Genomic DNA, 27,585 nt, shown 5'->3' on the forward strand with positions numbered 1-27,585 from the left:
TTTGCACAACAAATAAGATATGTGCAGTATGCATAGAATTCATTTATAATCTGGCCCACCAACAGTTTGAGGGACTGTGACCTGGCCCTCTGTTTAAAAAGTTTGAGGACCCCTGCTCTAAGGCATCTCTGTGTTCTAAAATGGATTCTGAGATCTCAGAAATCCCAGATCTGATCATGTGGTCTGCAGCCCCTCCCACAGCCTCAAGAAACATAGAGTAAAGGGAAAGCTGCATACCAAAACATATGTATACAATACAATAAGCAAATATTTGTGTGCATAACTTTCCCTTTATGGTTATTTTATTTATACAGGAAAGTGTGTGCTAATAAAAGCATTCTTTTAAAAAGGACAGTGTCCTGTCCGATTTTAAAACAGAGATGAATCAAACTTTAAAAGCAAACTATGGATTTCTTATGCTGCTGATGTTTTGCAATCCCTTCTCAGAGAGGTTTCCTTCCTTGTCTTGTGTTAAGCAATTCTGCCCAATATTTCAGAAAAATATTAGAGATTTTGTCATATGTACTGGGCTGCCTAACCAAGTATCTTGTCAGTAAGGAGCTTATCAATGAATATTTTAGCAGCAACATAAAAGGAGCAAAGCAATTACAATGAGGTGCATCCAAGCGGGGCCTTGTTTCACTGCCAGCTTTAGAAGCTCACTGACAAGGAATGACATCCCAGTGTTATCTTGATTGTCTGATCAGTGAAGACACACTCTCTCTTCAACCATTGCATTCAGAAGATATTTGTTCATACCTTATGACAATGACATCCATAAATTGCACGTGGATTATTGGGTTTTGTTGCCAAAATTGGGTTTTTTGGGGTTTTTTTGTATTTGCAAACTGCCTTGTGTTTGAAATCTGGCCAATCTCCCTGCCATACACACACTGCAAGAATAATTTTCCCATTTCATGGAAAGAAAAGTAATTTGACTTGGTCACAGAATGAAGTGAAATATATCTGATCTTCTTTTTCTGGACCACAGGGTGTTTCACGCATGATTTAAGAGATGGACAGATCACCCCACACTGTTTTGCAAACCCCAACCAGAAGGGATTAGGCAACTGATGTTGTCTCTTTCCAGGATAGCATTGGCACTATTTTGGAATTTGGTAGCCAAATAGAAGATTTCCCAATTATGATGCCACCTTACAAATGTTTACTAGAGAGATATGAGTCCAAATCCCAATTTTTGATCCCAAATAAAACAAGCCAGTTGGATCAGTGGACTTCACCTAAAGATTGATATATCAAATTTGCATTTTTTCAGTGGGACTGGATGGCCCTTGTGGTATTTTCCAACTTTAAAATTCTATGATAGTTGGGTCTAACAATTGGATCTAGTCCATATATGTCAAACTCAAGGGCTGTGGGCCAAATCCAACCCGCTATGTCCTTTTGTGTGGCCTTCCAGACTACAACTCCTGTATCCCTCATGACTAAAGCTGATGATGGGAGTTGTGATGCATAACATCTGGAAGACTGCAGTTTGTTTGGTCAGGAGAGCGGGGTTTGGGTTTACATATAAGGCTTGTGGATACGATGCCTGACTTTAAAATGTCCTTTAGCCTTTCCCCAACACCAGAGCCACCAATGCTGTTGAGTTGCAATTCCCATTATCCACAGTCCACATGGCAAAAGTGGTAAGAGTTGTCATTCAGTAACATCCAGGGACACAAACTGGGTAAGAACTAAAGAGCACCAACCACTATGTAAAAGAATAGTTGGCCCTCTGTATCAATGGATTCTCTGTTCATGGATTCAATGGTCTTTGAAGGCAACCATAAGGCTGATGTGGCTGTCCATGAAAATGAATTTGACACCCCTGATATAGTCCATTGAAACCAGCTGTATAAAACTGGCTTGGAACCAGTTCTTATGCCAGTTGCCTTAAGTCAATCGATAAATATTCAATAATTTTCACTTTATTTATTTATCATGCTTGAAACTAACCGAGGGTACGGTTCTAATGCATTTAAAAACACAAACAACGTTTAAAAACTTAGCATGATACTAAATGTCCTTTGACCAGTAGCTAGCCACTTGGAGTGCCTCTGGTGTCACTGTAAGAAGGTCCTCCATTGTGCATGTGGCAGGGCTCAGATCGCATTGTAGTAGATGGTCTGCAGCAGGTGGTCAGTGGTTTGCTCTTCTCCACACTCCCATGTCGTGGACTCCACTTTGTGGCCCCATTTCTTAAGGTTGGCTCTGCATCTTGTGGTGTCAGAGTATAGTCTGTTCAGCCCCTTCCAAGTAGCCCAGTCTTCCATGTGTCAAGGAGGGAGTCTCTGATGGCTTGAGGTTCTGGGTTTTTGCCTGCCATGTTTGGACTCTCGCTTGCTGAGGTGTTCCTAAGAGTGTCTCTGTAGATTTTAGAAAACTATTTCTTGGTTTAAGGCATTGGCATGCTGGCAGATATCTGAACAGAGGATGGGCTGGACATGTCCCTGCCATGGTGCTTTCATTGCTGGTTGCTACTTCCCGGAAGATGTCAGGTGGTTCAATATTGGCTAAACAGTATAATTTATCTAGTGGTGTTGGAGAAATTATACTATTTAGCCGGTATTACACCACCTGAGTATTAAAACTCTATTACAACTTTGTTTCATGATTTTAGAAAAGTCAAAATGCCAATGCTTTTGGTTTTGTGGGGCAGTCCTCCAAGGCCCACTCAACATCACCCCCGCCCTGAAAACAGCATCATTTCGCCTTTCTCTATCTGAAAATGATTGCTTCTGCTAGATCTTTTTGCTCATGAAAGTGTTTTTTCTCTCTCTTTCCAGCCTACAAAGAGAAAATGAAGGAGCTGTCTCTTATTTCATTGATCTGTTCCTGTTTCCACACTCAGCCACACCCCAATACCATCTACCAGTATGGAGGTAAGTCGCACACACATGAGAGGAAGGCATCCAGCTTCATCCAGTGTCACTTGGTTGCATGCCAGACTGATGAAGTCTTGTCATCCCCTTCCACAGCATTTGTGTCTGTCCCCATGTGTGCAGGTTGTCCCAAAACTGCATGTGTACATTTTGGAAAAAATAAATTAAAGTCAAAGTGTTGTTTAAAAAGACATATTCCAAGTTGGTGCCAGAATGACAAATGGATCTCCAAGGAAGTGCATTCATCATACAGGATGCCATAGCTGAGAAGGTCCCTTTCCCTCCTCTCTTCCAGCAATTTTCAGTCCACTAATCTGTTGCACTCCAGACCAGGAAGGCTCTCTGACTTCAAACATCACACAGCTGAGTAGAAATGCAATCTGTTTATTGAAGCTATTAAAAAAAGCAGCAGTAGTAAAAAAAACACTTTTAAAGAATAGGTAAATCCAGTTAGGTAGGAAGATAAGCTGGAACAAATAGTCCAAGAAATAAGTCCATCAAAGTTCATGAAAAACAAAAGCAAAAACTTCTATGATAAAATTCAAAGACTGGAAACACGAATCCAAGGCACTTAACACATGATAGTAAAATCCAAGAACTAGAAACATGAAACAAAGGCACTTAAGACATGAATCTTTCCAAAGCAAGGCTTCCAAGGAACAGGAATTAAGTATTGACTTGATTCCAAACGATGCTTCATCTGACTACAGATCCTGTACTTGGGACTTTTATCTCCTAATTATGCTATGTCCCAAGCGTTTTAGCCTTGAATCTTTTATCATTCTTTCTTTAGGCATGGCAAAACACCTAAGAGACTGGTCTGCTTTTCTATTCTGACTAATAACATCCTGTCTATCTATTTGCTCATTAATTTCTGCAGCTGGGCCAGGTGCCGAGCTATTCTCAGGCTCCAAACCATGGGAATTCTCTGGTAGCAATTCAGGGAGCACACCATCATCCCCACACAAGGCTTCCATGAAACATGGACATGAACTACACTTGATTCTAAATTATGCTTCATCTAATTATATTTCCCCTACTTGGAACTTTTATCCCCTCGTTAAGCTATTCCATGCACTCAAAAATTGGTTTCGCTTTAATTGAGATTCCCTTATATTTTTCTGTCGGATTCTGGCAGACCGCCGAAGGCACTGTTCGGTCTGCCTGTTTTGACTAATCTCCTGCCTCCTATCTATTTGCTCACTAAGTTTTGCAGCTGGCCCAGGTGCCCAGTTGTTTTCAAGCCCCAAATCCTGAGAACTCTCTGGTAACAATTCAGGGAGTACACCATCATCCCCACACCTTTCAGGGACATTCTCATGGGAAACTACACTTTGCACAGGAGTCTCCTGGTCCTTCTCTGCATCATCATTGACCAAACCATTGCCATCTTGAAATTCATTGGCATCACTTCCCACATCCAAAGCACCCTGATCCTATTTATTTATCGTGTCAGGCAACCGAACAGTTCTATTACATTTTTGACAGAACAAACAAACAAACATACAAAAGACACAGAGTTTGCAAGCTTGGTAGTTGATTAAATGTCCTTTGACCAGTATCTGGCCACTTGGAGTGCCTCTGGTGTTGCCACAAGGAAGTCCTCCATTGTGCATGTGGCAGGGCTCAGGTTGCATTGCAGCAGGTGGTCTGTAGTTTGCTCTTCTCTACACTCGCATGTCGTGGATTCCACTTTGTGGCCCCATTTTTGAAGGTTGGCTCTGCATCTCGTGGTAGAAGAGCGCAATCTGTTCAGCGCCTTCCAAGTCACCCAGTTTTCTGTGTGCCCAGGGGGGAGTCTCTCATTGGGTATCAGCCATTGATTGAGGCTCTGGGTTTGAGCCTGCCACTTTTGGACTCCCACTTGCTGAGGTGTTCCAGCGAATGTCTCTGTAGATCTTAGAAAACTATTTCTTGATTTAAGTCATTGACGTGCTGGCTGATACCCAAACAAGGGATGAGCTGGAGATGTTTCTGCCTTGGTCCTTTCACTATTGGCTACTACTTCCCGGCGGATGTCAGGTGATGCAATACCGGCTAAGCAGTGTAATTTCTCCAGTGGTGTGGGGCACAGACACCCTGTGATAATGCGGCATGTCTCATTAAGAGCCACACCCACTGTTTTAGTGTGGTGAGATGTGTTCCACACTGGGCATGCATACTCAGCAGCAGAGTAGCATAGCGCAAGGGCAGATGTCTTCACTGTGTCTGGTTGTGATCCCCAGGTTGTGCCAGTCAGCTTTCGTATGATATTGTTTCTAGCACCCACATTTTGCTTGATATTCAGGCAGTGCTTCTTGTAGGTCAGGGCACGGTCCAGAGTGACCCTGATCCTGAAACACAATCACAGGCTGAACTCCAGCACCTCCCTCCAACATACAAGAGTTCTTTCTCCCACCCTGGACCTTCCACAGATATATAAACCCAATTTTCCTAGTTCCCAACAGACCTCACAACCTCAGAGGATGCTTGCTACAGATGCAGATAAAATGTCAGGAGAGAATGCTTCTAGAACACAGTCATACAGCCCGAAAAACTTACAATAACCCAGTGATTCCGGCCATGAAAGACTTCAACATTACATTAAGTTAGTGGAGGCTTGGAAGGTTGCTATTTCCAACAGGATTTACTGTATCCAGTTCTGGCTCTGCTGTCGCCGAATGCTTTACCCCAACTCCTGGTGTCCAAGACATCATTGACTTTCTGACAATCACCATGGATGAAGGCTTTTGGAGGCTTATCTCCCTCCTATCTCTTACCCACAGACCCAAGCAGAGGTTCGTAGACATTGCTTCCTAAGAGTTTCAAGGTGCTCCAACAAGAGCTTGTTTCAGCAAAACTCTGGATAAGAATCACTGCCCCTGTGAGAGTCATTAAATCAGAAGCACATCACATATACTTTTCCCTTGTAGTTTTGTCTATGCGACAAGGGAGATCTTGCATACTCCATCATGCAGTGTTTCCTGAATATCTTATGGTTATTCTGCTCCAGTAGTCTGACAAATTGCTCACTTTAAACATGGCAAAATTATAAAACCTGGCTGTTCTAAACAGATTATCCTTGCCTATCTGATTGAGTATATTCCATTTTTAAATCTATAGATTTGGCTTAACCGGATTTATTTGCATAGCGTCGACCTGAATGCCTCAAGGCCCTGTCTTAAAATGTATTTAACACGCTGCTTTCATGGTCTGCTGACTGTAATAAAGCAGTGTGTACGCGGGGAGCTTGGCACACTCTTGGGCTGCAATCTACCATGCTAGTCCACTGGGCCTCCAACTTAACAGGATTCAGCTTTAGTGTGTCGGCCCTCATCCAATGTATTACGGCATCCAGGCTGCGGTCCAGACCTTGCAAAGCCCCAGCTGTCCCTGCTGAAAAGGAGAAGGGTTGCTATCATCAACATACTGAAGGACTCTCACCTCTTAATAACTTCAACCCCATTCTGCTATGCAAGTATTCACAGTCAAAGCACTCCTGACAGATGCCCATCCAGAGAAGGAGACTCCAGTCAACTCCACAGTTTTACCATCAGGAAACTTCGCCCCCTAATGTTTAGGTGGGATCTCTTTTCCTGCCATTTGAATCCATTGCTCCATCGTGTCTTAGGCCCCTTCTACACTGCCATATAATCTAGGTTATCAAAGTAAATAATCCACATTATTATTATTATTTGATACACGATTAGTGCATAGCAAACAAGATCACTCTGCTGGCTTTTGTATTCAATCACACGTCAGACACATCCCAAGCATCTAGGACTGTGGGATGTATTGGTGAATAATGCATGCAGATCTGAGTAGGGTGGCCCTTTGCAGCTGACAGATGGTGATTTTGTCAGCGCAAATTGTTTTTAAGTGCAGGCCAAGGTCTTTAGTCACTGCACCCAGTGTGCTGATCACCACTGGGACCACCACTACTGGCTTGTACCAGAGTCTTTGCAGTTCGATCTTTAAATCCTCATATCATGTCAGCTTTTCCAGTTGCTTCTCATCAGTTTGGCTGTCACCCGGGATTGCAACATCAACTAGCCTCCTCCTCCTCCTCCTCTTCCTCTCCTCCTCCTCCTCTTCCTCTCCTCTCTCCTCCTCCTCCTCTTCCTCTCCTCCTCTTCCTCTCCTCCTCCTCCTCCTCTCCTCCTCCTCTTCCTCTCTTCCTCCTCCTCCTCCTCTCCTCCTCCTCCTCTTCCTCTCCTCCTCCTCCTCTTCCTCTCCTCCTCCTCCTCCTCCTCCTCTTCCTCTCCTCCTCCTCCTCTTCCTCTCCTCCTCCTCTTCCTCTCCTTTTCCTCCTCCTCCTTCTCCTCCTCTTCCTCTCCTCCTCCTCCTCCTCCTCTTCCTCTCCTCCTCCTCCTCCTCTTCTTCTCCTCCTCCTCCTCTTCCTCTCCTCCTCCTCTTCCTCTCCTTTTCCTCCTCCTCCTTCTCCTCCTCTTCCTCTCCTCCTCTTCCTCTCCTCCTCCTCCTCTTCCTCTCCTCCTCCTCCTCCTCTTCCTCTCCTCCTCCTCCTCCTCCTCCTCTTCCTCTCCTCCTCCTCTTCTTCCTCTCCTCTCTCCTCCTCCTCCTCTTCCTCTCCTCCTCTTCCTCTCCTCCTCTTCCTCTCCTCCTCCTCCTCCTCCTCCTCTTCCTCTCCTCCTCCTCCTCTTCCTCTCCTCCTCCTCCTCCTCTTCCTCTCCTCCTCCTCCTCCTCTTCCTCTCCTCCTCCTCCTCTTCCTCTCCTCCTCCTCCTCTTCCTCTCCTTTTCCTCCTCCTCCTTCTCCTCCTCCTCTTCCTCTCCTCCTCTTCCTCTCCTCCTCCTCCTCTTCCTCTCCTCCTCTCCTCCTCCTCCTCCTCTTCCTCTCCTCCTCTTCCTCTCCTCCTCCTCCTCTTCTTCTTCCTCTCCTCCTCCTCCTCCTCTTCCTCTCCTCCTCCTCCTCTTCCTCTCCTCCTCCTCCTCTTCCTCTCCTCCTCCTCCTCTTCTTCCTCTCCTCCTCCTCCTCTTCTTCCTCTCCTCCTCCTCCTCCTCCTCTTCCTCTCCTCCTCTTCCTCTCCTCCTCCTCCTCTTCTTCTTCCTCTCCTCCTCCTCCTCCTCTTCCTCTCCTCTTCCTGCTCTTCCTCTCCTCCTCCTCTTCCTCTCCTCCTCCTCCTCTTCCTCTCCTCCTCCTCCTCTTCCTCTCCTCCTCCTCTTCTTCCTCTCCTCCTCCTCCTCTTCTTCCTCTCCTCCTCCTCCTCTTCCTCTCCTCCTCTTCCTCTCCTCCTCCTCCTCTTCTTCTTCCTCTCCTCCTCCTCCTCCTCCTCTTCCTCTCCTCCTCCTCCTCTTCCTCTCCTCCTCTCCTCCTCCTCCTCTTCCTCTCCTCCTCCTCCTCCTTCTTTCTAGCCTGCTTTATCTCTCCTGAAGGAGGTTCAGCATAAAAACATTAGCATACAATTTGAAATATACAAATCTGCAAGCATTAAAATAGAATTAAACATAAACATTATTAAAAATTCACAGTTAAAATCCATTAAAACATATTCAGAGTTAAAAACCACAAAGGCCCCTTCCACACAGCTATATAAAATCCACATTGAACTGGATTATATGGCAGTGTGGACTCAAATAAACCAGTTCAAAGCAGATATTGTGGATTATCTGACTTGATATTCTGGGTTATATGGCTGTGTGGAAGGGCTCAGAGTCTGCACTGCCATACAATCCAGTTCAAAGCAGATAACCTTGATTTTATATGGCTGTGTAGATGGGCCTTAGTCTTTAGAGCAGTAGAAGACAAATCGGCAGGAAAAAGCTGAAACTACGATATTTTTGGTGTCAAATCTTCACTTGGGTTATTGTAAATTCTTTGGTCTGTATAGCCATGTTCCAGAGGCACTCTTTCCTGATGTTTCACCTACATCTATGGCAGGCATCCTCAGAGGTTATGAGGTCTGTTGGAAACTAGGAAAAATGGGGTTTATATATCTGTGTAATATCTAGTGTGGGAGAAAGAACTCTTGTCTGCTGGAGGCAAGTGTGAATGTTGCAATTGGCCAACTTGATTAGCATTTAATAGCCTAGCAGTTTCAAGGTCTGGCTTGTTACTGCCTGAGGGAATCCTTTGTTGAGAAGTGATTAGTTGTCCCTGATTGTATTGTCGAAGGCTTTCATGGCCGGAATCACTGTGTTGTTGTAGGTTTTTTCGGGCTATATGGCCATGTTCAAGTGGCATTCTCTCCTGACGTTTCACCTGCATCTATGGCAAGCATCCTCAGAGACCTCACTACCTCTGAGGATGCTTGCCATAGATGCAGGCGAAACGTCAGGAGAGAATGCCTCTAGAACATGGCCATATAGCCCGAAAAAACCTACAACAACCCTATCCCTGATTGTTTTTTGCATGGAGTTCCCCTGTTTTTGATTTATTTATTTACTGTTATGATTTTAGAGTTTTTTAATACTGGTAGCAAGATTTTGTTTATTTTTATGGTTTCAATAGAACTGGGCAGGAAATTCTCCTGCACTGCTCCTGGGAATCCATTTATACTTTTCCAACAGCTAATATTTATAATGTTACAGAAAAAGTAGACTGATATTTCTGATGCTGTGGTTTCACGTTGGTTCCTGTGCTTCTCCAACTCAGATATGGAGGTGAAGCAGCTGGACAAGAGGGCTTCCGGCCAGAGCTTTGAGGTGATCCTGAAGTCCCCTTCGGATCTCTCCCCGGAGAGCCCCGTCCTCTCCTCTCCCCCCAAGAAGAGGGACCTCTCCCTGGAGGAGCTGCAGAAGAGGCTGGAGGCCGCCGAGGAGAGGAGGAAGGTAAGGCAGGTGGTTGGTTGTCCAGGAATGACTGGGTTGCTTGTCCAGGAATGACCAGCTGGGCGGTCTGAGACCCACCTTGGCCTGAACCTCTGCTAAGGCTGAAGTCTCATGTGGCAGAAGGGGGAAAGAGGGCTGTCACTCTTCCATGGTTTGGAGGGCAATCAGCCCATATTCCCACATCCCTAAATGCGCCAGATTCTGTTTGATCTTGGAAGCGAAACAGGCTCAACCCTGGTTAGTACTTGGAGGTGAGACTGCCAACACATACCTGGTCTTATAGCAGAGGCATGGACAAACTTGGGGCCTCCAGGTGTTTTGGACTTAGAATCATAGAATCCTAGAGTTGGAAGAGACCTCATGGGCCATCCAGTCCAACCCTCTGTGAGGAAGCAAGAAAATTGCATTCAAAGCACCCCCGACAGATGGCCATCCAGCTTCTGTTTAAAAGCTTCCAAAGAAGGAGCCTCTATCACACTCCGGGGCAGAGAGTTCCACTGCTGAACAGCTCTCACAGTCTGGAAGTTCTTCCTAATGTTCAAATGGAATCTCCTTTCTTGTAATTTGAAGCAGTTGTCCCATTGCTTCCCCTCCCAGAGCGTTTCTTCTCCTTTCTTTCCCTTGCCCACACCCCTTTTTCCAAAACTAGTTTCCAGGGCAGCAGAGAACAAGCTTGCTCCCTCCTCCCTATGACTTCCTCTCACATATTTATACATGGCTATGATGTCTCCTCTCAGCCTTCTCTTCTTCAAGCTGAACATGCCCAGCTCTTTAAGCCAAACCTCATAGGGCTTGTTCTCCAGACCCTTGATCATTTTAGTTGCCTTCCTCCGGACACATTCCAGCTTGTCAATATCGCTCTTGAATTGTGATTCCCAGAATTGGACACAATATTCCAGGTGTGGTCTAACCAAGGCAGAATAGAGGGGTAGCATGACTTCCCTGGATCTAGACACTAGATCCTAACAGTAGCCTTTTAGGAATTGTGGGAGTTGAAGTCCAAAACACCAGGAGGGCCGAAGCTTGCCCATACCTGGTCCTATAGGGTATATTTCAGAGGAAAGAACTGGCCAAACCACCTCTGAGTGCTCCTTGTCTAACAAAATGCCATGAACCCTATTGAGAACAGAATGTTTCCAAAATTCTAGTTAACCGGTTTTGCAGGGTTTTCTTTTGAAGGTGTGATCAGAGGAGGTCCCAGTTCTGGAAAAAAAAAGCCAGGGTTCATCAACTGATCCAAAGAATCAAGCAGAGTCAACAGACAGTCTGAGGTCACATGAGTCATGAATAGGACAGCTCTGCACACAATAGACACACTAGCTGGAAAGAAGACAATTGTTTCCAATGTGAGAGGTGGCGAAGGCAAACTTTTGCTTATACTTAATTAAGAGTGGTCTTCCTGGTTTTTTTTGAAAGGAGATTCATTGACTGTCTCTGCTGGGTCCATGGACTTGTGCCATTTCCTCAGCTGCTTTCTCTGATAGGTCAATGCTGTCCTTCAACAGTGGACCCATCTACACTGATCATTTAATGCAGCTCGGAGATAGCTTCAAAGTGCAGTGGTTATGTATCACAGGTTGCAAAAATGCACTGCAGCTATTTAAACCGAGACAACCAACGTTGGGTGAAAGTCTGAAAGGAAGACCTTGATGCATATCAGTGCACTGACATGTAAACCACATTGCAGGGTGATGTCACCTCTGCAAAATACAAATAGTTTTGTAGACATCTGAAGCGCTCTGCTGATGTGCACGTGCATATTTTGGTTGTATTTGTCATGGGATGCTGGTATGTGACTTATAGTTTTCCAATCATGAAATACTGCATACTGGACAAACACGACAGTACAAGCAAAGGTAGCAGAGTCCATTCTCAACAGAGTATAGATAACCAGTTTTTCAGCAGAGTATAATTGTTACTTCTGACCTTTTTCCTGCATACTGTTTAATAAACTCACAGATTCCGCTGCTCATCCTAAATGGGAGGCTTTAATCTTCAGTAGGTCCACTATTTACATCAGTACAGTTCAGGATACATCAATCCACAATCAGGCTTGTACTTACACGACGAGATTCACTCAGTAGTGACATACAACAAGATAGTCATAGGTACTGAAGGTACACAAAGATCACAAAGAGAGATCATACAAAGAGAGAAAGAGTGAGTATTCCACTCTCCTTTTATAGCCACCTGGTGGCATGCCATCACTAAGGGACAAATGAATGATGCAACCTCTGATCATACATCTCACATGATTATGACTCATCCATTTCTGCAATCCATTTCAAATTCCACAGCACTGCTGGTCACAGCTGACTTCTACTTAGAGTGCTCAAGGGCCAGGGCTTCCCAGTTCTTGGTGTCTATGCCACAGTTTTTAAGGTTACCTTTAAGTCCAACTTTAAATCTCTTTTCCTGCCATGTCAGCATCCAATCTTTATTTTTTTCAACCCTAAAAAAAAGAATAAAAACTACAGCAAAACATGGTGTGTCCAATTTATACTATTCTAGCTCAGAAACGAGCTAAGTGGTCACTGTAGATGTGCCCAAAAAGTTGTCCTCAGATTCAAGTTCTACGTCTTGAGTCCAGGCCCATGATAATAACGCGATCTGTTCTACTGGTTTCATTGTAGAGCCAGGAGGCCCAAGTGCTGAAGCAACTGGCGGAGAAGCGAGAGCACGAGCGGGAGGTGCTGCACAAGGCCTTGGAAGAGAACAACAACTTCAGCCGGCTGGCTGAGGAGAAGCTCAACTACAAGATGGAGCTGAGCAAGGAGATCCGCGAAGCTCACCTAGCTGCCTTGAGAGAGCGACTCCGTGAGAAGGCAAGCCCTAGGAATTCACTTCCATTTAATCTTGGCAGGACACATTCCCGGCGTCACCCATGATACGGCAAACACGCCAGCTCAGTTCCTATCATGGGTGAGACATGTAATCACAAGCCATCATTGTTGGGCACTTTCACTAGTTCCCGACAAACTGGAGGCTCTTTCAGATGAGTCTAAGCAAGTGTTACTTCAAATAATATCCCTTTCTGGATATTGCTGAGTTTTACCACTTATTTGTCATCTCCATTATTTTGGGTGCTGTGCCGTTACGCCTTGGGGCTGTAACTCTTAGTGAAAGAGGCATGGACGTGACATCTTTCCCCCAGGGGATTGCTTCTTGCCCTCCTTTAGGAAAACTGGAACTCCCAAGGACCAAAACACTGTAGATAACTCAAAATAGGTTTTATTGTTCACAAAGAGTTATCCCTTTAAGGCAATAAGCTGGAAGTTTCAAGGGGGTAAAGGAAAATATACATTACAGTCTCTGGTTGTCTTGGGTCCAAGGAGTTTTGTAGCTGAGAAGCTTTTCCAGGTCCCTCTTTCTCAATGGCTGTGAATATCGGAATAATCACAACCCCAATTCCAATGGCCTATATTTTGAAGGCACAAAGCCTTCCTCTGGTGCCAAAGAACTGGTTTGAAGGTGCTTGAGACTTCTCAACGTCGTCCAGGTTGATCTGAACATGAAGCATAAGTCTCAAGGGTAAGGCCCTCAGAATTGGTGCTGAGAGGTAACTTAATCAAGGACTTCAGTGCCAAGTCTCTCTCTCACGTCCATCTGATAGAAAGTTTGATGGTGGAATGGAAAAGGAAATACTGTCCTGCTCTCTAGGAAGAGGTGGGGTTCAAACAATTGAGCAGGAGGAGCGATTCAACTGGTGCAAGCAACATTGATTGACAGCTATAAATAACCAATCAATCCAACTATACATTTACAGGGTAAAAAGGCAAAATCAGGCATGATACAACAGTTCAAATCCTGCAACTTACAGTTCTACATATAGGTGGCGCCACTTGCGACGTCGCAGGTGCTGTTTGCCATGGTTTCTCCCCCTCCCTTTTTAAAAAAAATGGGGGGGGGGTGTTGAGCTGGTCTCGTGGTAATATTATAGTGCAATAATGCCATCTAGCATTTTAAAAAGGGGGGAGGAGAAGAAGAGAAAGATAATTTTGTTGGAATTAAATAATATTAAATAATTAAATTACTCAGAAGAGATTCATCACTGTCACATTTGATTTTATCTTTGGTGTGATGAATCTGTTAGCTTTTAGGATGCTACAAGATAATAGTATCTTCTGGCATTGACTGATTTCTAGAAGATGGAATAGAATCATAGAGTCCAAGTTGGAAGAGACTTTGTGGGTCATCCAGTCTGACCCCCTGCCAAGAAGCTGGAAAATCGCATTCAGAACACACCCCAACATATGGCCATCCAGGCTCTGTTTAAAAGCCTCTAAGGAAGGAGCTTCCACCACACTCAAGGGCAGAGAGTTCCTCTGCTGAACAGCTCTCACAGTTAGGAAATTCTTCCTCATGTTCAGGTGGAATCTCCTTTCCTGTAGTTTGAAGCCATTGTTCCACGTCCTACTCTCCACGGCAATGGAAAACAAGCTTGCTCCCTCCTTCCTATGACTTCCCCACATATCTTGATACATGGTCATCATGTCTCCTCTCAGCATTCTCTTCTGCAGGCTAAACATGTCGTCTTGTATCCAGACATATTTCATACGAAAGAAGCAATTGCCCCCACTTGGACCAGGATTGTGGGTATTAATTGGGTAGTTCACCAAGCCACCAGCAATTCCTTGGTCTTTCCATACAGGAAGGGTGGGAATCACCGTTGGAGTCAGCTCTTTGGCTTAGAAATGGAGATGAGCACCAACCCCTAGAGTCGGACACAACTAGACTTAATGTCAGGGGAAACTTTTACCTTTACCTTTAATGTTCCCATTTCTGTGTCTTTCAGGAACTGCATGGAGCCGAGGTGCGCAGGAACAAGGAGCAGCGGGAAGAGATTTCCGGATAAAGGGCTTTTCTATACAACTAGCACCTGCTTCCTAATAACTAACAAACAAACCCCAACACCTTCTTTTTTTTTTTTTAATCTAGACGAGGCGACATCTGATTTCTCCATTGCCATTCCCTTCCCCTTCCCCTCCCTCCTTCCCTCCGGTGTCCCGAGCTCCATCTCTCTCCCTCTTTCTCTTCCCTCCCTGTCTCCTTAACTTATGGGGTTTCATAGGGACCTCTCAGCAGAATAGCAACTAGTTCACAGACACACCCATTAAATATAGAATCCATCAACCAGCTTCTCTTTGGGCTCTTCTTCAGAAATGAAAAAGGGGAAAGCTTCATACGAATGCACAATAATTAAGGCGATGCACCGAATGCATTCCGCAGTGTCGTTCTCTATGAACCATTCACCACTCCTGCTATTTGTCCCAAGCCAAGTAACAATGTGGGATCGGACAAAGGGGACTCTTTCCTTGTCGAGAAAGGCAACAGGGACGGTTTCACACATCACCCGGTGGGTTTTTCTTTTGAGGCATACATCGATGTTTTTGGAGTGCAAACAGAGAGCAATGGTTATATTTGCAGGCAACTGAGTCTCTCTATGACTGTAGTTCAGGGCCATGTTTAGGTCGACTACCTTGCTATGAACACAAAGAGGTTCGTGGCTTTCTGGAGAAGCAGAGAAGCGGGTGGGATGGGGGGTGGATTTGGGTAGAAAGTGTCTCTTATATTAGTGTTGGTTGTAGGTTGACTGGTTTGGAGGTGATGGTGGATTCCCTTAGCGGCCCGGAGCTAGGAGAAAGACACAAAGGAAAAGCACACTAGACAACATTTGCTACCCTGCCTTGTTTGGCCTCAGATCTAATCATCCCTGCATGAGGTTTCGTTTTCAGAAGACAACTCACTCTGAAAATCAAGCATGTGATCAAACCCAGTTAACAAAAGGTATAATTTCTAATCCTAGCTTTTTAATTGGTCACTCACAACAGAGAAAGGTGTGTGGCTTCACAATGAGAAAAACCCATTGCGTAATTTTAGCACAACAATGTCAGTTTTTGCAATTGTAAAATGCATCTTCCCCCAAAGGCTAGAAGGAACTTGAGTTGCATCTGAGTGGTAGTCCTCGGGCTTAGCTTTCTTTGTGTTTGTTGACCTCTTTAACTGTCTCTGATAGTTCCCATAATAATAGAACAAGCCCTATGAGGAGCGGCTTAAGGAGCTGGGCATGTTTAGCCTGAATAAGAGAAGGCTGAGAGGAGACATGACAGCCATGTATAAATATGTGAGAGGAAGCCACAGGGAGGAGGGAGCAAGCTTGTTTTCTGCTTCCTTGGAGACTAGGACACAGAACAATGGCTTCAAACTACAAGAGAGGAGATTCCATCTGAACATGAGGAAGAACTTCCTGACTGTGAGAGCCGTTCAGCAGTGGAACTCTCTGCCCCGGAGTGTGGTGGAGGCTCCTTCTTTGGAAGCTTTTGAACAGAGGCTGGATGGCCATCTGTCAGGGGTGATTTGAATGCAATATTCCTGCTTCTTGGCAGGGGGTTGGACTGGATGGCCCACGAGGTCTCTTCCAACTCTTTGATTCTATGATTCTAATAGGCATGAAAGAGAGGTATGTCTGGGTTGTTGTAGGTTTTTCTGGGCTAAATGGCCATGTTCTAGAGGCATTTTCTCCTGATGTTTTGCCTGCATCTATGGCAAGCATCCTCAGAGGTAGTGAGGTCTGTTGGAAGTAGGAAAATGGGTTTATATGTCTGTGGAATGACCAGGGTGAGGCAAAGGACTCTTGTCTGCTGGAGCTAGGTGTGAGGTATGTCTGCTTTGTGAAGATGCAAAGTCCAAAAGCAATGAAAAATTTGAACAATGGTAATTTCTCCCAGGAATTGGTTGTGGGATCAGCTGTATAGATCATTGGCAATGGCGTTCAGAACAGAATCCTTGACAACTTGAAAACAGTTTAAGCTGATTTACCATTTATTAAATTTAATTTGAAAAGTATTCACCTTTAAATGTCAAATTACATACATGGCACCTTATTTACTTAGGCGATTTGTCGTTGTCTGAATATGATGGCCCTCCACATGCAGTGTCTTGGTGGTAGGTCCGTAGGTGACCGTGGAGACCTATTCTTGACCCGCAATGAGGGCATCGGATTCCAGATTGAAGATGGTTCAGGTCAGGGTTGGCTTGACATGCTTTCCTCTTGGCACGTTTCTCCCTTTTGCCCTCCATTCGTAACTCTTTAAATTCCACAGCACTGCTGGTCACAGCTGGCCTCCAGTAAGAGCGCTCAAGGACCAGGGCTTCCCAGTTCTCAGTGTCTATGCCACATTTTTTAAGGTTAGCTTTAAGCCCATGTTTAAATCTCTTTTCCTGTCCACCAACATTATGTTTTCCATTCCTGAGTTGGGAGCAGAGTAACTTATTTGGGAGATGATCTTTGGGCATTTGGACAGCATGGGACCATCTGCTGTGCCAGCAGCCAATCTTTATTTTTTTCAACCCTAAAAAATAAAAGAATACAAACTATAGCAAAACAGGGTGTGTCCACAAAAGCTGAAAATTGGAATATTTGGTGAACTGATGAAAATTAAACAAAACAATGGTTTGAACTATAAAGATGAAGCCTGCCATTGTTTCTAAGGCTATTCTATTTCAAGAAACCCAACAAAAAGAATATCAGTTATGGATATTGTTGTTGTTCCATGCCTTTAGGTTATACTATAGTAGAGTGACCCTATCTTGGAGTTTTCTTGACAAGATTTGCTTGGGAAGAGTTGGTTTTGCATCTGTCCAAGGTAGAGACTGAATGATTTACTTGCCCATGGGTTTCATGGTTGAGTAGGGATGTGATGACTTATTTCAAGTATCACACAGTTTTCATTCACAATATAAATTCAAGACATTTCGATATTTCTAAGATTACTACATTTGTTTTGGGGGGGGGGGGGAACCACTACCAACACCAACAACAAAAACCCAAACACAGGTTCAAATTCTCTCAGTACAGTAGAGTCTCTCTTATCCAACATAAACAGGCCGACAGAATGTTGGAAAAGTGAAAATGTTGGATAATAAGGAGGGATTAAGGAAAAGCCCATTCAACATCAAATTACATTATGATTTTACGAATGACGCACCAAAACATCACGTTTTATAACAAATCGACAGAAAAAGCCGTTCAATACATGATAATGTTATGTAGTAATTACTGTATTTATGAATTTAGCACCATGGCTTCAAACTACAAGAAAGGAGATTCCATCTGAACATGAGGAAGAACTTCCTGACTGTGAGAGCTGTTCAGCAGTGGAACTCTCTGCCCTGGAGTGTGGTGGAGGCTCCTTCTTTGGAACCTTTTAAACAGAGGCTGGATGGCCATCTGTCAGGGGTGATTTGAATGCAATATTCCTGCTTCTTGGCAGAATGGGGTTGGACTGGATGGCCCATGAGGTCTCTTCCAACTCTTTGATTCTATGATTCTATGAAAACATCCCAATGTATTCAAATAGCTGTGGATCCAGGTGGGAAGCAGACTGCGTTGGATAATACAGAATGTTGGATGAGCGAAGTTTGGATAAGTGCGACTCTACTGTACCTATGTTTCCGATGCAATAAAAAGGCCTTAAATAATACACATCCATTTACTGGGTTGTTGTAGGTTTCTCGGGCTGTATGGCCATGTTCTAGAAGCATTCTCTCCTGATGTTTCACCTGCATCTATGGCAAGCATCCTCAGAGGTTGTGAGCTTCTAGAACATGGCCATGGAGCCCGAAAAAACCTACAACAACCCAGTGATTCTGGCCATGAAAGCCTTCGACGTTGTTGTTCATTCGTTCAGTCGTTTCCGACTCTTTGTGACCTCATGGACCAACCCACGCCAGAGCTCCCTGTCGGCTGTCACTACCCCCAGCTCCTTCAAGGTCAATCCAGTCACTTCAAAGATGCCATCCATTCATCTTGCCCTTGGTCGGCCCCTCTTCCTTTATTTATTTATTTATTTATTTATTTATTTATTGTGTTTGTATTATTTATTATGGTTGTCCTTATCTAGTTAGCAGATTGCTCGAAGGCCTGGTCCCACAACCACGTCTTTACCTTCCTCCTGAAGGAAAGGAGGGATGTTGATGCCCTAATTTCCCCCAGGAGTGAGTTCCACAGGTGAGGTGCCACCACTGAGAAGGCCCTGCTCCTCGTCCCCACCAGCCTCACTTGGGAAAGCGGTGTATACCGCCTTTCTCAGGCCATAGGCGACTCAAGGCAGTTGGAACCACGAGACCTGTAGTTTCCCACAAAGCACTACTTAGGAAATTATGTTTCACAGTTTAACATCCAGGTTTTGCCGGTGGTCCTGCATAGGAAAGTGTATTGAGTAAGACCCTTGCACGGTCAACTCTTGACTGATAGTGGTGGCTCTTCGGGAATGTTTCTTTCCTAGCTTTACTTGGTTTTCCATCCAAGCCTTAACTAGTCTCACCCTTGCTTTGTTGGAAGTCAGAAGAGACTGGAGGGGATGATGGTGAGATCCCTAGGATTTCCTGATGGTTTTCCATCCAAGTCTTAACTAGTCTCACCCTTGCTTTGTTGGAAGTCAGAAGAGACTGGAGGAGATGATGGTGAGATCCCTAGGATTTCCTGATGGTTTTCCATCCAAGTCTTAACTAGTCTCACCCTTGCTTTGTTGGAAGTCAGAAGAGACTGGAGGAGATGATGGTGAGATCCCTAGGATTTCCTGATGGTTTTCCATCCAAGCCTTAACTAGTCTCACCCTTGCTTTGTTGGAAGTCAGAAGAGACTGGAGGAGATGATGGTGAGATCCCTAGGATTTCCTGATGGTTTTCCATCCAAGTCTTAACTAGTCTCACCCTTGCTTTGTTGGAAGTCAGAAGAGACTGGAGGAGATGATGGTGAGATCCCTAGGATTTCCTGATGGTTTTCCATCCAAGTCTTAACTAGTCTCACCCTTGCTTTGTTGGAAGTCAGAAGAGACTGGAGGAGATGATGGTGAGATCCCTAGGAATCCCTGATGGTTTTCCATCCAAGCCTTAACTAGTCTCACCCTTGCTTTGTTGGAAGTCAGAAGAGACTGGAGGGGATGATGGTGAGATCCCTAGGATTTCCTGATGGTTTTCCATCCAAGTCTTAACTAGTCTCACCCTTGCTTTGTTGGAAGTCAGAAGAGACTGGAGGAGATGATGGTGAGATCTCTAGGATTTCCTGATGGTTTTCCATCCAAGTCTTAACTAGTCTCACCCTTGCTTTGTTGGAAGTCAGAAGAGACTGGAGGAGATGATGGTGAGATCCCTAGGATTTCCTGATGGTTTTCCATCCAAGTCTTAACTAGTCTCACCCTTGCTTTGTTGGAAGTCAGAAGAGACTGGAGGAGATGATGGTGAGATCCCTAGGATTTCCTGATGGTTTTCCATCCAAGTCTTAACTAGTCTCACCCTTGCTTTGTTGGAAGTCAGAAGAGACTGGAGGAGATGATGGTGAGATCCCTAGGATTTCCTGATGGTTTTCCATCCAAGTCTTAACTAGTCTCACCCTTGCTTTGTTGGAAGTCAGAAGAGACTGGAGGAGATGATGGTGAGATCCCTAGGATTTCCTGATGGTTTTCCATCCAAGTCTTAACTAGTCTCACCCTTGCTTTGTTGGAAGTCAGAAGAGACTGGAGGAGATGATGGTGAGATCCCTAGGATTTCCTGATGGTTTTCCATCCAAGCCTTAACTAGTCTCACCCTTGCTTTGTTGGAAGTCAGAAGAGACTGGAGGGGATGATGGTGAGATCCCTAGGATTTCCTGATGGTTTTCCATCCAAGTCTTAACTAGTCTCACCCTTGCTTTGTTGGAAGTCAGAAGAGACTGGAGGAGATGATGGTGAGATCCCTAGGATTTCCTGATGGTTTTCCATCCAAGTCTTAACTAGTCTCACCCTTGCTTTGTTGGAAGTCAGAAGAGACTGGAGGAGATGATGGTGAGATCCCTAGGATTTCCTGATGGTTTTCCATCCAAGTCTTAACTAGTCTCACCCTTGCTTTGTTGGAAGTCAGAAGAGACTGTCTATGTTCTGGATGGTGAAAGGATTCCTTCTGCAGAGCTCAAGAGAGACCTCTGTGCTGAGCTACCTATGATACATGTGTGGCTCATCTTCTTAGCTTTATAGAGGGAAAGGATTCAAGAAGTGCAATCTGCGAAAGTGGTGGGACCACTGCTTTCTTAGATGACGTACCAGGTCCTTTAGATGTAGAATGGTATCTGTTGAACTCAGCAACATTTCCTTACTCATAACTTCTTCAGTCCTATTAATATGTCACCAAGCCCATTCAGCAGCTTGGATCTTTTCACCTACCCAAGTCATAGAGTCGTAGAGTTGGTAGAGAGAGTCCAACCCCATTCTGCCAAGAAGCAGGAAAATTGCATTCAAAGCACACCCAACAGATGGCCATCCAGCCTCTGTTTAAAAGCTTCCAAAGAAGGAGCCTCTACCACAACTCCGGGGCAGAGAGTTCCACTGCTGAACAGCTCTCACAGTCAAGAAGTTCTTCCTCATGTTCAGATGGAATCTCCTTTCATCTCTACTGATATTATCTTCATCTCTACATTCAAAGCACCCCAAACAGATGGCCATCTAGCCTCTGTTTAAAAGTCTCCATATAAGGAGCCTCCACCACACTCCGGGGCAGAGAGTTCCACTGCTGAACGGCTCTCACAGTCAGGAAGTTCTTCCTAATGTTCAGGTGGAATCTCCTTTCTTGTAGTTTGAAGCCATTGTTCCGCGTCCCAGTCTCCGGGGAAGCAGAAAACAAGTTCACTCCCTCCTCCCTAGGACTTCCTCTCACATATTTATACATGGCTATCATGTCTCCTCTCAGTCTTCTCTTCAGGCTAAACATGCCCAGCTCTTTAAGCCGCTCCTCATAGGGCTTGTTCTCCAGATCAAGGAATCATTTGTGCTCCAACTTAGCACAGAATGAGTCCATTGCCTTGACAACTCTTCCAATTCTCATCATTTGGCTAGTATTGTGTTGGCTAGCAGAGAACTGTGATGGCTGTATGGAAGGCTATAGCCCTGGGTATTGGAACTATTTATTTCTCAGATATCCTTTTCATCAATCTGTTGTCTACAATAATCAGCTGGCCCTTATTTCATATTTCTAAGATGTGTATTGGAAGGTTGAGAGACAATGATTCTCCCAGTAAGTCCTTGATTGAGCTGACTTAACTATATCCAACCTATATTGGGTGCAGGTCCACACTGGTTTTGTTTGATCTCTATGAGGGACAGTGGCAAAATTATGTGCCACCAAAATGTCTCCATAGTGATAAATACAGATATGTGCATCTTGAGTAGGCATGACTCCACATTGATCTAGTGACTCTCCCTGTCTCTCACAGTTCCTTTTACCTTCTCTTAAATCTACCACGATTCTGGTCTTTGTGGTCAAGCCCCAGCCGTGCCTTCTCATGCCTCAGGGTAAGAGATGTATGATGTAGGGACCCATTTGGCAAGGCTTGATGTTGTCACTTTGTGGATGCTCTCCCCATCATCCCCAACCCAGTTGTTACCTCTCCTCTATATTTTGTGCCTACTTTGGTAGCAAGAGGGTTTTTGTGTGTGTGTGTGAACTGCTTTAGTACTCTTTGGGATTCGGGGCTGCTTCACCTAAAAGACAAGGGATGTTGTCTAAGTGCTGGTCATGTCACAATCATGTTTTTCTGTTAACCTTTTAGATTCAACTGGTGGTAAAATTGTATGTTTTCTGGAATTGAAATAGTCTTGGGCTACAGGGCAGGAGAGCAAATGTTGTGCTAAAAGAGGAAAGCTCAAAGAATGATTTTCAGGGAGTGTTTCGAGATGGATCAGGGAAGCAGATGAATACACAACCAGTTGGCCTAGTGAAGATACAGACAAAAGTTTACGGAAAGTCGGGTGGCATCTTCCACAGCATGAATCCTGCCTTCCACTTAAATACATGCAAGGGCATTAGGAGAAAGCTTTGTATCCAAAGAGAAGGGCCACCAATGTTTCGTTGAGGTGATTTCAAGGAAGGTGGAACAGGTCGAAGAGTCCATCAGGGTTGCGATAAAGCCACAGGTCACGAAAGACGGATCGGGTCTGAATTCGGATGTAGCCATTTCTAGATAGCCACCATCTTAGATAATAATCACCCTGTGTATAATGCAGAACCATCTCATCCATACTATAGTAACGATAACGTTTTGAAATGTTTAAATAAAATTATTTAAGGAAATTTTAAAGAAGAAGAAAAAAATCCCAAGAGTTTGTGTGTGCACGAAATGGAAGCGGTCACCGGTGCTCCCGTCTTTTGGCGGAACCTCTAAAAAAAACGACTGCAAGATGTAAACAATGTCTTTACTTGCTGTGGTGCTGGGTGTTTGCTCGGTGTGTAATACAGACTTTTTTGCTGTACTTTCTGTTTCATTTTTTAGTATGGTGACAATGACTGATGATGATGCTTATGCTGATGACAGCTGGAAATGTTATGCTGAAGAGCACAGGCTCAAAACACTCAATTCCTTCCAGTAGTTATCCATTGTGAGATGGGAAGCATTTTTTAGAGTCAAGCAGAGGTTAAGGCAGAAAAGTAGTACTAAGACTAGTTCTCGGTGAGGTGAAGAAACTTGTCTATGAGCTATACCACTTGAGGTACAGGTGAGGGTAAATGCTCCTATGCTTGAATGATGCTCTGTTCAGTGGTTCTCGACCTGTGGGTCCCCAGGTGTTTTGACCTTCAACTCCCAGAAATCGTAAGAGCTGGTAAAGTTGTCGGGATTTCTGGGAGTTGTAGGCCAAAATACCTGAGGACCCACAAGTTGAGGAATACTGCTTCCACTGCTTTGAACATTCAAATCAGAAAATTGGAACCAAACCTGAACATTGAGACCTCATTCAGGCACATTCTGGGAGTTGTGGGTCATAATTCCTGAGGACCCACAAGTTGAGAAATACTGCTTCCACTGCTTTGGATATTCAAATCAGAAAATTGGAACCAAACCTGAACATTGAGACCTCATTCAGGCACATTCCTTGCTGGAGCAGTTGAGATGTTGCACTTGAAAAGAGAACCAGAGATTTTAGGGTGTAACCCAGATCCAAAAAGGTCAGGAGAAATCAAGTTGGGAATTAGAAAGAAAGTAGGAATAGGTACAGTTGAGAGGGGAATATTCCACAAGAGGCTGATACTTGCATCTTATGGACTGGATAGTGCAGACTGGCCTTTCTAAGAGTAGAAAAGGCAAGGGTGAGCTTCCATTATACGATGGTATCTTACTCTCTGTAGAGTAGTTGTTCTCAACCTGTGGGTCCCCAGATGTTTGGACCTCCAACTCCCAGAAATCCTGGTAAACTGGCTGGGATTTCTGGGAGTTGAAGGCCAAAACACCTGGGGATCCACAGGTTGAGAACCACTGCTGTAGAGGCTTCCTTCCATTTCCTGACCCTGTTATAGCCAATCTTGCCTTCTATGGCTGCTTCACCCTAGTTCTCCCTTGTTGAACAGTTCAACTCTATGTATTGAATGAGGCCCCATTGGCCTTGATTTTGTGCCATCAACTCAGATAGTGCTTTATTTTCTGGAGACATGAATATAAATCATCACTGGAAGATGATGCAACTCTAAACCTTCTCAAGAGTCAGTTCCATTGGCCATGGTGGGGCCAGTTCTTATAATCCAGTGGTTCTCAGCCTGGGGTCCCCAGATGTTTTTGGCCTACAATTCCCAGAAATCCTAACAGCTGGTAAACTGGCTGGGATTTCTGGGAGTTGTAGGCCAAAAACATCTGGGGACCCAAGGTTGAGAAGCATTATTATAATCCATAATATCAAAGGTGGAGATCCTGTGCAACATTCGGAGGGGGCATTGGTTACCCATATCTGCTCTACGGTATTTGAGCAAGGTGAACCAGCCTCATTACAACCATTGTTTTGGATGGCATAAACATTCTGTGATGTTAGATCCAAGATGATTGGTGCTAAATTTTCCCAAACTAGACCTTCCAGATGATTTGGGTTCCCATTATTATTGGCCGCTGCCCATCTGATGGAAGTTCTCATCCAAAATATTTGGAAGGCATCATTTAAGGGAGGTTGGCCTGTGGGCATACAAACGGTTATTTTGTCGTGTGTCAGGTTATGAACTTGGATGTATGGACTGGCCCTTAGGCAACCTTTGGTGCTCATTCTGCAATGAGACATCAAATCTTTAATCCCATCACCTTGTCAGTGTATTCAAGAAAGGATTAGCTCAGGGTGTGCTGATGGCATTAGATAAAGAAATAGGCGTGTTCGTAGGTAGAAGTCTGCACCAGCAGTGACATTACTGATGTGATAAGATGGGCAAAAGCAGTTCTTCGGAGCTGTATAATCAGGTGGATCAGAGAAGTCAAGGAACGGGTTTGACTAGTGGCAATGAATGGGTGTGTCATGAATATACTGCTCTGTTTTAAAATACTGTTGGATTTCATCTGAATTGAAATGTATGCTTACTTGTGGAGCAAGGAAAGCAGGGGAGAAGGGGTATGAATAAAATAGTCCATATGTATAGCAAGCTCGGTTCTCTGGATAGTGTTATTTATGTGGCCAAAACAGCACCAGGGTGGGATCTGCAAGCGTGGGGTAACAAAAAGGTTTGCAAAAGTACACAAAATATTTAGGGGAGGGGAGATCCTAAAAGGCAGGGTGAAAAGAATCCAAAAAACAGAGCGGTGAGAAGTGATCACATCTTTCTCAGCTAACAAATACTGTGTTGTCAAAGGCTGTCATGGCCGGAATCACTGGGTTGCTGTGAGTTTTCCAGGCTGTATGGATATGTTCCAGAAGCATTCTCTCCTGACGTCTCGCCTGCATCTATGGCAGGCATCCTCAGAGGTTGTGAGGTCTGTCCTCACAACCTCTGAGGATGTGTGCCATAGATGCAGGTGAAATGTTGGGAGAGAATGCTTCTGGAACATGGCCATACAGCCCGGAAAACACACAACAACCCACCAACAAATACTGTTTTCTGGGAAGATACACAGGGGGAGGATAAAGAATGGCACGAATGGCACAGGCTATTTTGGACCCCTTCTTTGCACCTCCCACTGGTGTCATTTCTGCACCAGGACTGGAAACTACTCTCCATGCCTGTCTGCATAGAGATCATTTTCAAATAGTCTTCATGTTCCCGCTGGCGTACTTGCTGCTTTGATTGTTATGAATCAAATTATCTGTCATGGGAAATGCCAAACAGGACCTGTTTTTCCTGTAATTTGTTTTAGGCACAAAAGAGCAGGCATAAACAATACTTAGGGACCTGAGGGTGGTTCTGCGCATTTGCTAAATTTAGTTCCCACGTTCCCATTTTTAAATTGGAGAGGGCTGCTTTGAGCCAATAGGAGATGAATTCTAGTTGTAACTTCTGTATTATTGGCAGTGCCAAGCAAAGGCATTTGTGGCTCAAATACAATACCACTTATTTAAGAGCAATAGACAGTGGCAAAAGGGAGCCCTGGGTGGCACGATGGGTTAAACCCTTGTGTCGGCAGGACTGAAGACCGACAGGTCGGAGGTACAAATCCAGAAAGAGCGCAGATGAGCTCCCTCTGTCAGCTCCAGCTCCTTATGCGGGGACATGAGAGAAGCCTCCCACAAGGATGGTAAAACATCCAGGCATCCCCTAGGCAACGTCCTTGCAGACGGCCAATTCTCTCACACCAGAAGCGATTTGCAGTTTCTCAAAAGTGGCAAAAGGATGTGGATCTTTGCTGCAATGCCTATCTTTCTTTTAAAAACATTTGTATATGCCCTGCATCAATAGAAACCCTGACTTTTAATTAATTTATTTTTAATTATCCTTTTCTGCTCCAATACGGTGCTTGTTCCCAAATCCATGTGGGCAGCAGAAGCAAACCCTTTCCTTCCTGCAGTCACGATGGTGCTATAAGTACATTTAAAATGCAAATCTGCAGGTGCTCAGCTTAAATACAGTTTAAATACAGTTTAAATAATGGTCAACAAGGGTGTTTGGGTTCCTTCAGCCCTCTTAACGTATCAAGAATGTAGTATGTAGGCCAGGGAATGATGAGGAACGGAGCATGGTGTGAAACATATGTTAATTTCATATTTCACACCTAAATGCAAGAGGGGTTTGTGAGTGTGTGTACACAAGGCCACAGAGACATTATGCACTCCCAAGAGTTGTAATGTTGAATACTCTCTCCCAATGGAACATGGCTGCTACCCATGAGTATTCAAGACTTGTAGGATGACTCCTGATAATCCTTTCATGTTCAGTTCTCAGTATTGTTCTTGGTTGCTTGACCCAACTGGCTCTACGCCGCATGCCTAGCTGTTGCCACTTCTCGGTTGGTGCAAGCAAGCAAATTGTCACAAAATGCAAAAGGCCCAAACCAAGCCATTGAGTTGTCGAAGGCTTTCATGGCCGGGATCACTGGGTTGTTGTAGGTTTTTCCAGGCTATATGGCCATGTTCTGGAGGCAATTTTTCTCCTGACATTTCGCCTGCATCTATGGCAAGCATCCTCAGAGGTAGTGAGGTCTGTTGAAAGTAGGAAAAATGGGTTTATATATCTGTGGAATGACCAGGGTAATGTTTCAGCTGATCACCTTGATTTGCATTGATGCCATAGATGCAGGCGAAACGTCAGGAGAAAAATTGCCTCCAGAACATGGCCATATAGCCCGGAAAAACCTACAACAACCCAAGCCATTGAGGTCAGAGGTGGGAAATGGTTTGTGGTGCAACCAGGTCGCTAATAAATTGCTCAAGCTTTGTGGTTCACTCTCCTAAACAAAAGAATATGAGCAATTGTTAGCATCTAGGGATCCAAACACTTGCATAGAGAAAAGTGACTATTGGGTGTTGGAAATGCTGATTTATGCAGAGATTTCCAAGAATGCTGGAGTTCTTATTCCAGCAGGTATGTGGATCAGTTCCAGGTGAGGTCCTCCATTATTACTTATTGGAGATTAGTCCGATGTTAAAACCAAAAGGGACAAAGAACCAACTCGGTTAGAACTGAGCTGTGCATCTTCCAGTTCCCTCATGTGTGTAAGATACTTTCTCC

The 27,585-nt window shown here is 44.5% G+C and overlaps 1 protein-coding gene across 1 annotated transcript in view; it reads left to right on the forward strand.

The window, feature by feature from the left end:
• Positions 1 to 25,068, forward strand: part of STMN3 (stathmin 3) — a 47,916-nt gene extending 22,848 nt beyond the window's left edge. The window contains exons 2-5 of the mRNA XM_060771892.2: positions 2,790 to 2,885; positions 9,476 to 9,651; positions 12,285 to 12,476; positions 14,447 to 25,068. Coding sequence (XP_060627875.1) covers positions 2,790 to 2,885; positions 9,476 to 9,651; positions 12,285 to 12,476; positions 14,447 to 14,506 — 524 coding nt within the window. The 3' untranslated portion in view covers positions 14,507 to 25,068. The remainder of the gene's footprint in view (positions 1 to 2,789; positions 2,886 to 9,475; positions 9,652 to 12,284; positions 12,477 to 14,446) is intronic.
• Positions 25,069 to 27,585: the final 2,517 nt, after the last annotated feature.

This window comes from Anolis sagrei, chromosome 4 (genome assembly GCF_037176765.1).
Source record: "Anolis sagrei isolate rAnoSag1 chromosome 4, rAnoSag1.mat, whole genome shotgun sequence".
In the NCBI taxonomy this organism is placed as follows: Eukaryota; Metazoa; Chordata; class Lepidosauria; order Squamata; family Dactyloidae; genus Anolis; species Anolis sagrei.